General features: G+C 42.4%; 1 protein-coding gene across 4 annotated transcripts; it reads left to right on the top strand.

The window, feature by feature from the left end:
• Window positions 1–3,846: 3,846 nt before the first annotated feature.
• RP9 (RP9 pre-mRNA splicing factor) lies at window positions 3,847–11,918 on the top strand. 4 transcript variants are annotated; one of them, XM_075586560.1, is made up of 7 exons: window positions 3,847–3,993; window positions 5,189–5,447; window positions 6,417–6,447; window positions 8,191–8,320; window positions 9,135–9,226; window positions 9,460–9,521; window positions 11,114–11,918. In XM_075586560.1, the coding sequence occupies exons 2-7, from the start codon at window positions 5,248–5,250 to the stop codon at window positions 11,289–11,291; spliced, it is 693 nt and encodes a 230-aa protein (XP_075442675.1). In that variant the 5' UTR covers window positions 3,847–3,993; window positions 5,189–5,247; the 3' UTR covers window positions 11,292–11,918. The 4 variants fall into 4 exon arrangements, with proteins under 4 accessions (XP_075442675.1, XP_075442678.1, XP_075442676.1 ...); XM_075586563.1 differs by lacking the exon at window positions 3,847–3,993 and adding an exon at window positions 4,007–4,029; XM_075586561.1 differs by lacking the exon at window positions 3,847–3,993 and adding an exon at window positions 4,354–4,483.
• The last annotated feature ends 1,014 nt before the right edge of the window (window positions 11,919–12,932 follow it).

Genomic DNA, 12,932 nt, shown 5'->3' with positions numbered 1-12,932 from the left:
AAATTATTTATACTGCCAGAGGGACATGCAGAGAAATGTCTGGAAACTGGGTACCTGTCATCCTTCTGTTTTATGGATCTCAGATGCTCAGATATCCTTTGTTTCAGGGGACGTATAGTTCTTCCTATGTATCTGCTGCCACAGCCGCACCTAAGCATATACATGTAATCATGCTGTAAAATGGCTGCAGTCATCTCTCCTGCTGACAGTAAGGCCTGGTAAGTTGTGGGCATGCCAGCAGTAATTATGGAGGTTTGCCCTCACACCCTGGTGAGGTGCCCTATGTATGGATGGAAGTGGTCACATGCTCTGAATCCATGATTAGTGATGTCAGAGTTGTGCCAGCCCCCAGAGGATACATAAGGCACAGCACTGCTCAAAAGTTAGTTCTTCAGTGTGTGTTCAGAGATCATCAGTGGAGTTAGTAGTAGCTATGAGACAAGGAGCAAGTCTGAGTGCAGGCTTGGGAGGAGACAGCTTATAAGACTGTGACCAGGGACCTGGCACAGGGACTATCTCCCTAAGGGGAGATAGGGAATCCACCAAATTGGGGAAAGGACACCTTTCAAAGGGAAGTGCGGTGAACATGAGAGGCTAAGTACACCCACTGTGAGGGGCAGCTGGCCCACCGCAAGTCAATAAAGATGATCCTGTTAAATCATACCCTCGTGTGTAAGTGTGGAGTGATTACACAGAGGAGTGCACCACAGAGGAGTTCCTCACCAGGACCATCCACAAGCGGACGCTGGGATCCTGATGAGGTGGAGGCGCTGCACTGGATATAGGTAGGACTCATGCACACTACCTCAGCTGCCTGTCTGGGTTGGCAATCCCCACACAACATCATGCGGGAGACTCAGGAGTCCTGTCGCCAACAGGTGCACCACCAGACACTACACTGTAATGGGGACTGGTTAGACCACAGGGGCCAATGTGAGGTTGGGTGGGTCAAGCTAGGCCAGAAAATCCGTTACATACACAACATAATTAGAATTGCACGTAATCAAAGATCCAATTCTTAGATTACCTTTGGTAAATACATTTTTAATATGTTTAAGTGGAGTTGCATATCTGCACATATTGCAATTACCACACTTCTGGAAGCCTCTACTTCTGGTGGTAATGTTGGTCTTACAACCGGTCTGTACCAAACTAGGTGATAAATAGTGTTCCAGGGTTTTTGCCCTTCGGAACACAAATTTAGGAGGTGTTTGAATACGTCTTAAGTTCCTCATCAAGTTTAAGTACATTCCAGTGCTTTAGAATGATGTTACGAATTTGTTTAGATTGTCTACTGTAAGTAGATATGAATAATGGTGTTGTATCCTTAGAGAATTCATCTCTTGCTATCTTTTTAGGTTTTAACAACTCTTCACGGTTAGCGTGTAAGGCATGAAAGTAGGCAGAGTCTATGTTCAATTTATTATAGCCTCAGAAATCTGTTCCTAAGTTCATCAGCTCTATCACTGAAGGCTTTTTCAGTTGAACATACTCTGCGTAAACGCAAAAATTGCGCCTTAGGTATTCCCTTAATTAATGGCACTGGATGTGCACTACTGGCCTGGAGAAAGGAATTGCGAGAGTTAATCTTACGGTATAGATCTGTTTGAATGTTACAATTCATATCGATGTATAAACAGACATCTAGATAGTTAATATGGTGTCTATTTGATTCAAAGGTGAATTTTAAATTATATATGTTTTTGTTGAGGTAGTCAATAAACAAAACCAATTCTATATTGCTACCTTTCCAAATCAGAATCGACGGTAAAATACAATATTAGATCGATATGGATTGTTGTCCCCAAAAATAAATAAAGCCTCCCAGAAACCCATAAAAAGATTTGCATATGATGGGGCAAAAGAAGTGCCCGTAGCAGTACCCCGTGTCTGAAGATAAGTGGAATCAAAAAGAAAATAATTGTGATGTAACAAAAATGAAATTGCCTCCATAATGAAAACAATTTGTGCTGGTGATAGTGAAGATTTATCAAAAAAATATTGTGTAGCTTGAATCCATTGTGCATGACGAATTTCAGTGTATAATGACGTGACGTCGAGAGTAACCCATGTGTATTGTGTGCACCATGTGAGTGTAGATACAGTGTTAAGTAGATCAGAGGAATCCCTAAGATAAGAGGGAAGGTCGTGCACAAGTGGCTGTAGGAAGGAATCCACGTACCTAGACAAACCATCTCCCAAAGATCCAATGCTAGAAATAATTGGTCTACCTGGAGGGTTGACAAGAGATTTGTGGACCTTTGGGAGATGGTGAAATATAGGTAAGATGGGATGTAAAACATTAAGGAATGAGGACTCATTATCATTTAAAACTCGCAACTCCTTTCCCAGGTCAATGAGGGTAAGGTATTCAACAAGAAAATGTTTAGTCGGGTTAGATTCAAGTTTCTGATAAGAACTCTGATCTCCCAACTGTCGTAGGGCTTCCAAAATATAGTCGTTAATATGCTGTACAACTATTGCACCGCCTTTATCGGCTTTTTTGATGATTAAGTCCTTGTTCCTTTTCAGACTCTCAAATTCCACTAACTCTTCCCTTGATAAGTTATTGTAACCAGTGGAAGAACAGGTGAAACCTCTTGCCAGGAGCTGTAGGTCCCTCTCTACTAATCTTTCAAAACTTTGAAGATAAGGTCCCTTAATAAGGGTATGGTAAAAAATAGATTTACTTCTGAAAGAAGAATGTCGGGTACCCACCAGAAATAGAGATGGATCTACATCCCCAAGGCTGTCGGAGTCTTGTGTCACCTGTTCTTGTAGTAGATCATTTAGATCTTGTAATGCTGTTTGTTCTGAAAAGGACTTCATCTGGTTTCCTACAGAAGAATTTTTTAAGGGACAATTTTCTCATAAACCGCTGTAGGTCTATGGTGATGTCAAACAATTCAAAGTTCAAAGTTATCGCTAGGGACAAAATTCAATCCTCGATTGAGCATTGCTGTGGCATCCTTAGATAAAGGGATGCCTGAGATGTTAATAACCATATTTTTATCAGGGTCTAACGGGTCTTTTTCCTTTTTGAAGGGGTGCCACTTCTTGTTTGATCGTCTAGTCCTCGCTCCCCGTTTTTTGGCTCATAGTCACCTTCGTTAGTAGAAAAATTGAACTCTTAATGCCATTTGTAGTTTTAATATAATGAACATTCTTTGATTTCTATAGCACGTTTTTAAAAACCTTCCCCAGCAGTGAAAGATCTTTGCAATACTTTCCTACTTTCCGGTATGTGAGAATTTGCTGCCAATATTTCCAGCAGTTGGAGCTGCAAACTGTAACAATAGATACTGTTACCCTAGTAATATAAGAATACATGGTAGCTGCTGAGTTACACTGACTGAAGGGTTGACTTGAAACTGAAAGGCAGCCATTTAGTAAACCCTGGGAAGCAGAATTTTGCTGATTGATTACGGAAGAACTAATCAATCGGCAGCTTAAGTAATTAGTTTTCAATAAAGGTAATCAAAGGCTGCATATCTTAAAAAAAAAAAGATTTTGTCTAAGCTGCTTGGAGTGCCTCTTTAATAATAGCATTAATATGTGACCCTTTATTCCTTTTCTCTTCCACAAACTCCACTTTTACCTACTTATTTTTCTCTTGCTTCTGAGATGTAATGAATTTTCTCTTTTGTGTGGTGTTGACTTTTAACTATGATCTTTTTTTTTTTAAGTTTATTTTTCCCTTTACTGAGAGTTTACAAAGGGGGGGGGGTTACTAATCACAGATCATTGTAATTTAACGAAATTAGAAAGAAACACAGACTAGGCAACAAAAAAAAAGGGATCTGTGCTGACTGAAGCTGCACTGGCAGCTTGAGCCCAGCGGGGGAGCTGTCCATGCTGAGTGCAGGAGGCTGCGGTGGGCGGAAGTGTTTGCTGAAGTCCAGCTCCTTCTCTCTCTTACACATTGAACTCTATGGTGCAGAGGCGTGGAATAATCTGATGATCACAACAGCCTCACATCAAGAGGAAGGACAAGTAAGTGACTGCAGACAGGCAATGCCTGCCAGGGAAGTGCGTGGCGCTTTAATTCACTGCTGCTTCGTCACATTGCTGGGAGGAAATGCAGTAGATTCGGTTTTTCACCTCCTGACCTGTTCCTGATGGGATCAGATGATGCATCTGGGTTATCAGCAGACTTTTAATCGAGTTTGACTGATCCAAACCAGTAGTTTTCCTGTTGTGGACATAGTCCTCCACCTCCCCCCCTCAAACCTCCCAATCCATCTCACACACCTCCCCCAACCCCTCTCACCTCACCCCAATACCTCTCACCCCCCCCAATACCTCTCACCCCCCCCAATACCTCACCCCCCCAACACCTCTCACCCCCCCATCCCCTCTCACCCACCATCCCCCCCAACACCTCTCACCCCTCATCCCTTCTCACCTCCTCCTGAAAATCTTTATTACTGATTTTGGTTCTTTGATATTATATCTGTGAATACACTGAATTCAGACCATTGATGTGAGTCCTGATCCCACCTCTGTGTTATAAAGTATGAGTTTGTTTTAGTTTTTTTTAATTCAAAACCCTGCTTCTGAAGTATTACCCTTTGTTCAGATTCCATGCCTTGGTTCTGAAGCATTGCCCTTGGTTCTGATTCCATACCGTGGTACTGAAGCATGACACTGGGTTCTGATTCCATACCGTGGTACTGAAGCATGACACTGGGTTCTGATTCCATGCCCTCGTACTGAAGCATGACCCTGGGTTCTGATTTTATACCCTGGAACTGAAGCACTGCTCTGGATTCTGATTCCATGCCCTGGTTCTGGATCCATACCCTGCTACCAAAGCATTGCTCTGGGTTCTAATTATTTATACACTGAAGCATTGCTCTGGGTTCTAATTATTTATACACTGAAGCATTGCTCTGGGTTCTAATTATTTATACACTGAAGCATTGCCCTGGGTTCTGGATCCACATCTTGGTTCTTGGGCCCGGTTCCCTTTTATTGTATCTCAAACATTGTTCTGGGATCAGATTATAAGCCCATGTTCCAAAACATTGCAGAGGTTTCAAATCCCAAGTACTTGTTCAGAAGCATTGTACTGGTTTTTGGAATCTATATTACATGTCCTTAGTCTATGCTTATTCATGATTTCTTGCCATGCACATAGAATCAGTGTATATGTTTCGATAAACTTGTCCCATTCTTCTTCTCCCAGTGATGTAGAACTTGCCCTGGACTGAGAGCGGGTGGCGGCGATTCATAGAGAGTGGGGAGATGTCTCACAGAGGAAGAGAAGAGGAGCCCAGGGACAGGCGCAGCCACAAGCATCACAAGGGGAACGAAGATGATGCTGTCAGTCCAGGAAGCAGCAGCAGCCACAGGGAGCAGGACTGCAGTGAGAGAAAAAGGAGACGAAGCAGCAGCAGTAGTAATGATCGCACAGTGCAACAAATCCAGAAGCATGTTGAGATCTTGTAAGGAGCTGGCTGTGCAGTGTGCATCTGTTTGTTGGTATAACAGAGGGTGTTTGTGCATAAAAAGTGTTGCTGGATAGGTTACACACCATCCATGAGTCATTTATACACACACACACACACACACACACACACACACACACACACACACACACACACACACACACACACACACACACACACACACATCCATGCATCATATACATACACACACACACCATTGTGCATCATACAGACACACACCATCCATGCATGTATGCATCATACACAGACGCTCACCATCCATGCATCACATACATCTCATATATAATACACGCACATCGTATATACATACACACATCAATACCAGCAGCACACTGCAGAGAGGACCTAGCCCGGGAGAGGATGAGCTGCTGGGCTCTGCAGCACCACTTGCTGGCTGGAATCCACAGCTTCTCCTCTCTGCTACTGGCCCAAATGGTTTCAATCTGACTTGCCCGGGGGCAATTTCCCCTCTGCCCCCCAGGCCAGCCTGCCCCTGGTTGTGTGTACAGAGCTGTACAGTTGCTTATTGATAGGTAGCACATGGTGCTATTGAGCGCTGTATGACTGAATGCTTCTTTGAGAGGACAGCAACATCTATGAATTATTTGCCAACAGGACAGCCATTTGCAAAGGCCTTCTTTTTGTGAATGCTCTTTTGCTGTCAACATCACTAATACAAGCGACAACATCACAGGTATTCCGATGATCTGTACGCAAATACATAGAGGGGACTTTTCTGTTACACTAACTGTACAGTATTGAATGAGAGGTGTAAAAAAAGAAAGAAGTTAAATACATAATATAGATTAAAATAATGAAATGTACATTTTAAATAAAGATTTAGTCACACATTTCCCATATGGCGTAAGGGTATTTTGTTTCCTATTTCTATGCCGCTGCTCGTTGCTAATGTGTGTTATATACATGTAATGTGCTTTCTTCCAGCTATGAGAAACCGCCCCCGGGACTAATCAAGGTAATTGAATAGAATATGCATGTGCAGCAAGACAGGCTTCAAATGGACTGCAACACCTATGGTATTAATCTCGTTGATAACCCAATCCTGATTATTGCAGGAATTGTTGCAACATTCTTTCCTTGGTTAGGGATAAGACAAGTCTTGGCTCTTAAGTCATGTATGCAAACTACAGATGTAGCAGGCTTTATTGACCCCTCTGGTGCATTGTGGTGGGCCATATTGTGATATTCTGCACCAACATTGCTATTGAATCTTATAGACACACTGCAGGTAATGTTGTCATCTGGGGGAAACGATTTCACGCGCTCCATCTGCCAAAAGAACAAAAGTAAAGTAGAAATTCTACCTTTTATACACTAGTTCGCTATTAAAAAGAGTGCTGGCATTCAGGTCCACTAAAGTCCTTTCTTCAGATAGATTTTCAATGGACCTTTAAGGTCCTGAAAGCTCGCACTCTCTTTTAACCACTAGTTCACGCTTAAAAGGTATCACTTTTACTGAACTGTTTTCTGTCTGCTCTACGGGCTAACATGGTACCATCCTCTTATCTACTACATCTGTAACAGACTCTTGCTGGAGAAAATCCCAGCCTTTAATAGCCTGGGTCAATTATAGCTGTTATTGGAGGGTCGAAGTGTACATCTCTTTTATAACTTTGTTGAAGGCGTTGGCAAAATCATGTTTGGAAACGACATGGTACCAAAAGAGTTTCCCCTCCACTGTAGGCGGTGCCACCACGACCTCCGAATCTGCTTGTCTTCTGGTTTCTCATCACCGCCCATTTAACTCCTGGGAGATTAGCGTCCTGTGGGGAACTAATTCTTTAACGTTTAAACCACTGAACAGATCACTGTTGTTGGGTCACTTTAGTCCTTCATGTAACTGACCTTTTAACCCGTTAGACTTGTTACTTGTTATTTGATAACATTGGCCCTATGTGGAACTGATCTCACTCAAATAGTTTCACTAATTAACTATATGAAGTGAGTGGGGAGGGGCCGCACAGAGTTGTTTATAGACTTGTGGTGGTGCCTAGCAAGGAGAATGAGCGGAATGGGACATTTGGTCGTGACCAAGTCTCCGCCAGCGTTTGGCCGCAGAGAGACCCGCAGCCGTTCTGCTGCTGGACGCTTGGCTGCTTCTACAATACGCTACGTTTAAGGGTAGGGGGCTTTAGTGGTTGAGTTAGTGGGTTAACATAAGGGGTTTTAGGGTAGCAGGTTAAGGTTTTTAGAGTAGGGGGCAGCGTTAGTATTGGGGTTTAAGATGAGGTTTTTTTTTAGAGTAGGGGCTTGCCTTAGCAGCGAAGCAGCTGGCATCAGAGTGTACCTGTGGTGAGGTCACGTGCGGCTAAACGCCAGCGTTCACTTGTCGCGGCGGAACCGCCGCAACCAAATGTTGTTTACTGCAGAATAAGGGCCTATCATGTTTGGAGAAAACTGGTCCCAAACTTGCTGGAGTCGGCTCTGCTTTCTCACTACTATGGGTACATTTAGCTCATGCCTGTGCTCAAACGTTTTTTTGTTTGCTTGTTTTTCCCTCTAAATAATGGATGCCTTGAGTGTATGCAGGTGTCCAGGACATTGATAACTGTCACCGTAACAAAATATTATAGGTACAGCAAATTAGAAACCAGGTATGTTAATGTTTGTGACACCCACACAATGGTCTATAACAAATAAATGTAACACGCAAAGCAGGAGATTGAAGTTAACCAGTGATTATTATTTTTGTTACTAGGAAGAAGATCCTAAACCTGAAGACTGTATACCAGATTTGCCTGGTAATGAATACGCCAGAGAGTTCCTGGCTCACGCTCCCACAAAAGGACTATGGATGCCGTTAGGGAAAGAGGTCAAGGTTATGCAGTGTAAGTATGTCTAGAGGCTCCACCACTTCATAATTGTGTAGTCTGTATCAATACTAAAACGCTATTAATAATAGTTCCTTGTATAGCACTGGCAGTGTACTCTGACTGTGCATAGAATTTTGCAGGCACAATGCGTCGCTGCCCTGAAGAGCTCACAATCTAGTGTTGGTGCACAAGGCACAGCGAGACGCAACTCCATATTCACCAGCCAGTGCTAAAGCATACGACTACAGCACATCTTATGGCTTAGCAGCACATCGTAAATATGTCCCAAAGTATTTTATACAAGTGCGGTTAGAACCGACATCACCCTCTTCAAAGACAGTGTTCTCACCCCTATGCTACTCCTTCTCCTGCCGATATTCACTAAAGGATGCTAGACTTTAGCTAGCCCTAACTACCATTCTTATGAGTGGGAATTGAAACATGCATAAAGCTTTAGTGAATATGGGCCTGAGGCCCAGATCCACAAAAGGGTGCTAAGCGTTGGCACACCTTAACTCCCAGGTAATATCAGAAAATATCATACTAATGGATAGCAATGCCTATGTTTTTTCTTTTTTCTACTTATTTATTTATATTTACACATAGTTATGTGTGTATATAGTGGAGAGGGATATACATTGATATAAACATGTTGCAGTGCGACAGGCACAAACCAATTCAATCCCTGAAGTTCCCATGCTCAGAAGAGCTTTTTCAGGATGTCTATGTATGAAGAATTGAGCGTGCATCAATATATGACCGTTTTCTCATCTGCCCATTCCTGGGTTTATTCCCCACGTGTTCTTGTTTTTTTTTGTTCATCCCGTAGGTTGGAGGTGTAAGCAGTACGGCCACAGAACTGGAGACCGGGAGTGTCCTTACTTTATAAAAGGAAATCAAAAGATTGAGCAGTTCAGGGTGGTAAGTCATCCATTACATTTTACAGCACCAAGCAGAAGCTATAGTAAAAGTGTCCTATGCGTCAAGGCTCTTGTTGAGAGCTTGGCCCATCATGTTCTACTGACTGAGCCAGCAGTATGTTACATTATCTCAATATTTTAATTACCCCCTCATACAGCGGAAAAGTCACATTCTCTTTGCTTAAATGTAAAAATCCAGGGATCGCTGCTTCAAAATGTCTTCAATTCCACCAGGCTCATGAAGACCCAATGTATGGCTTAATAAAGGAGAAACAGGACCAGGAGAAAGAACTGAGGTAATGAACGGAGGTGGCTGACGGATGTTCCTTGGTGCGTAGTCGTAGTTTGAGTTTTTACAGTAGGGAATACCCTCTCATCTTAAAAAAAAACAGAACAATCGGACACTTTTTCTAAATCGGGTGGTATTGGCCAACGAGATGTAGAGGTGCATGAAAGATCTTTAATTATCTCCTGTTTCGTGAAAATATTACTAGAAAATATGTTTGGGAACACCGTTTGGTGTTTTCAAGAAGCTGATCTGTAAGTCTCTGCAGTTATTTGCAGTTTCATTTCTTTAGTTAGGCATATGCCCATTGTTTTTTAACCGGGGTTCCCCGGGCATACCATAAGGCAGTGCCTTAAAATGCATCTGCTCTCAGGCGCGCTATTAGAGAGGGTTGGGGTTCCTTACAATGCATCTGATCTCAGGCGCGCTATTAGAGAGGGTTTGGGTTCCTTACAATGCATCTGATCTCAGGCGCGCTATTAGAGAGGGTTGGGGTTCCGCATTATTTCACAATATTATTATAGGTTTCCTTAACCGAAAATGAATTGGAAACCACTCTATTAGCGACATGCCACAGTGCTTGTCTGCCCTCTACAGCACAGAAAAGAAATGGCGTGTACAGTATGCGACGAATTTGTGGGCTTGCACAATGTGCGAACTACAATTTAAATGTATAGGTTCTCTGGCTGACGCATAAGAAAAAGAACAGGAATGTGATTGGGAATCAGCACTGCCTAGGTCAGCATTAATCAACCCTCTGCTCAGGACACTCCAGTAATGCCATGTTTTGGTGATACAAAAAAAAATCAATCATGTATTCAGATAAAAGATACATGCTCATGTACCGGCTTAGTAATTCATTGCTTATTTCTAGAATCTGCGGTGTCTTGGGTTCACGGAGAATCCTACCCCCAGAGGATGTTACGGTGCCCGCCCCAAGCATTTGCATTGTTACCCTCATCAATGAATAAAATGTAACACTGGGGATGACCAGCTTGGCTTTCGTGGTGTTAACCAGATCATGCCAATGAGCACCTGCTTGGGGCACCTACTACTTTGTTAGCTGCAAATACTAATTAATTTGTGCATCCTTGAAATTCACGTTCTACAGTAAATCTTCTATTTTGTATACTGTAGCATTGAAAATAATGCTGGAAAGTGTGAAGATTTAGATCTTTATGGAGTAGTCCCAAATGAATTATTCTGATACAGATGTCTTGCAGTTCCCACATATTTATTCTTCTAGAGGCAATAACAAGCTTCAGGCAGTACAGACAATGCAGCTTGGAATAGACAACAGAGCATTTTGGCTCGTTGGTACCGTTCTAAATCTTAATTAGTTTGATCTTAAAAGGGATTGTACCTTCAAATCATATGGGATGTAATTTGAAATAAGGGGGCTATCTACTAGTCTCCCAGCTGCACACTTTAATTGCTTTTAACTGGAGTTCTTTTCTTTGGTAAGTATGGTGCTGTTTTCTGCACTCATTTTGCTCCAGGTTTGAAATCAGGAGACTTTAGTAAGCAAACCCGCTAAGTATTACTATGTTTTTACTGTACTTGGATGTGCATTGACAATAACTGGTGCCTTGGGCGTTTCAGGATCCAGCAGCTGAAAAAGCTGCTGGAAGATTCGACCTCTGATGAAGATGGCAGCGGGAGCTCCAGTTCATCTGGTTCCCGGGGAAAGCACAAGAAGAAGAAAAAGAAGAAAGACAAGAAGAAGAAAAAGAAGAAAAGGAAGCACAAGTCTTCCAACACGAGCTCTGATTCGGACTAAGGGCGTCTGTGTGCAAAACCTTACAGAATGTGTCTGTATAGAAACAGAACCGGGACAGGCATGGCAAATGGCCATGGGACATGGCCCAGCGAAGAGGTGACATTCATAAGTTGTCCCATCAGAAGATCTTAGACCAGGATTGTGCATGAATTAAAATATTACGACCACATGCCGTATATAAATAGAACCTAGATGGGGCACTCTTACGACGAGACATCTGTTCTCCCCCCGTTCAATCCCGTCAGTGCTTAAAAGGCATGTAACAACACTGTAATTATGCATTTGCATCCTCTCTTAATGTGCATTTCCTATCATGTGAGGGACATAAAACTTACAATACCAAGCGAGTTATAAAAAAAAAAAAAAAAAATACTATTTTTTTTTTTTTTTTAAGCACAGAGATAGACGTAAACATTGCATTAATAAAATGTTATGTATGATACTTAATACAAGGTACTGTTTTTTTGTTTTTTTGCCACGATGCAGGTTTTTAAAAAAAAAAATGTAATTTTTTATTTTAACATCTCAAAATGTCTCCGATTTGGTCTTTCCCATTTCACTGGATAGTTTGTTTGAATGTATTTTTGTACAACAGCCTGTTTTTTTGTAAAAACAATCCGAGATGAATATTGTAGACGTAAAATTATTTCTTGACCCTATTTCAATGCCCAGAAACTTGAGAACCAAATATAGCTCTCAATCTGACGGTAGCATTGATTTCTATTTCCTCGGCTGGAAGCATGAAGGCCCGAGTACTGATAATTTGGGGATAATATATTTTTCTACATAGTGCTATAGCAGGAGTGGCCAACTCCAGTCCTCAAGGTCCACCAACAAGTAACTGAGCCACTGATTGAGCCACCTGTGCTGAAGCTGGGATATCCTTAAACCTGACCTGTTGGTGGACCTTGAGCACTAGAATCAGCCACCCCTGAGCTACAGTATACTCAGTGTACATACAGTACAATCTTTGCAGACACAAGTACCTGCCCCATAGAGCTTATAGTCTAACTTTTGGTGCTTGAAGCACATGGATATAAATTGACTTGCTCAAGGTCACAAAGACCTCCTTAAAGCGGCAGTGACAATACTACTGAGCTTCTTCAGCTTCAAGAAATGCCAACGCTGCCCAAGCTAGTGCAGTCAGCTCTATGCACATGCCAACTCTTCAGTCGGCTAAAGCAAGAGAGATCCTTAACTTGCAGAGCCACCTAGGGTTGGCTCTAGAGAGGCTGTATGGTAGCTTCTTCAAGGTGAGGTACAGATCCGTTGTCAGTTCTACTAAGAGTGCTACTTGAAGCTTCTTTTGAGAAAATACATAAATGGATAGACACAGCAACCTCATGAATGGTCAGGAACTTGCCAGATGTAGATAAATATGAAAAATTACTATTTCTACTATTTGGGGTTGCAGTGTCTCCATCCATTTTCTATTATATTTACCAGATTCCAATGGGACGCTAAGGCAGCTACAATGCTGTGCCACTGCATCACAGCGACGCAGTGAAGCAGAGAGCCATTATTGGCCGAGCACCGCTAGCAGTGGCGCTCTCCTACAACACGGGGTTACTCACAGGAGCTAAGTTGATACCTTCCTTATAGGGCCTGGGCAGGTGTAGGATGTAGAATAACCGCCATCAG

This window comes from Ascaphus truei, chromosome 2, assembly GCF_040206685.1.
Source record: "Ascaphus truei isolate aAscTru1 chromosome 2, aAscTru1.hap1, whole genome shotgun sequence".
Lineage (NCBI taxonomy): Eukaryota > Metazoa > Chordata > Amphibia > Anura > Ascaphidae > Ascaphus > Ascaphus truei.
This window is presented reverse-complemented; position numbering and strand designations above follow the sequence as displayed.

What these genes read in the sequence shown, in the direction of transcription:
- RP9 (XM_075586560.1), top strand. Translation starts at nt 5,248, where the DNA reads ATGTCTCACAGAGGAAGAGAAGAGGAGCCCAGGGACAGGCGCAGCCAC. An exon ending in AGAGGTCAAGGTTATGCAGT is followed by an intron (nt 8,321 to 9,134) that starts GTAAGTATGTCT and finishes TTCATCCCGTAG; the next exon opens with GTTGGAGGTGTAAGCAGTAC. An exon ending in AGATTGAGCAGTTCAGGGTG is followed by an intron (nt 9,227 to 9,459) that starts GTAAGTCATCCA and finishes CAATTCCACCAG; the next exon opens with GCTCATGAAGACCCAATGTA.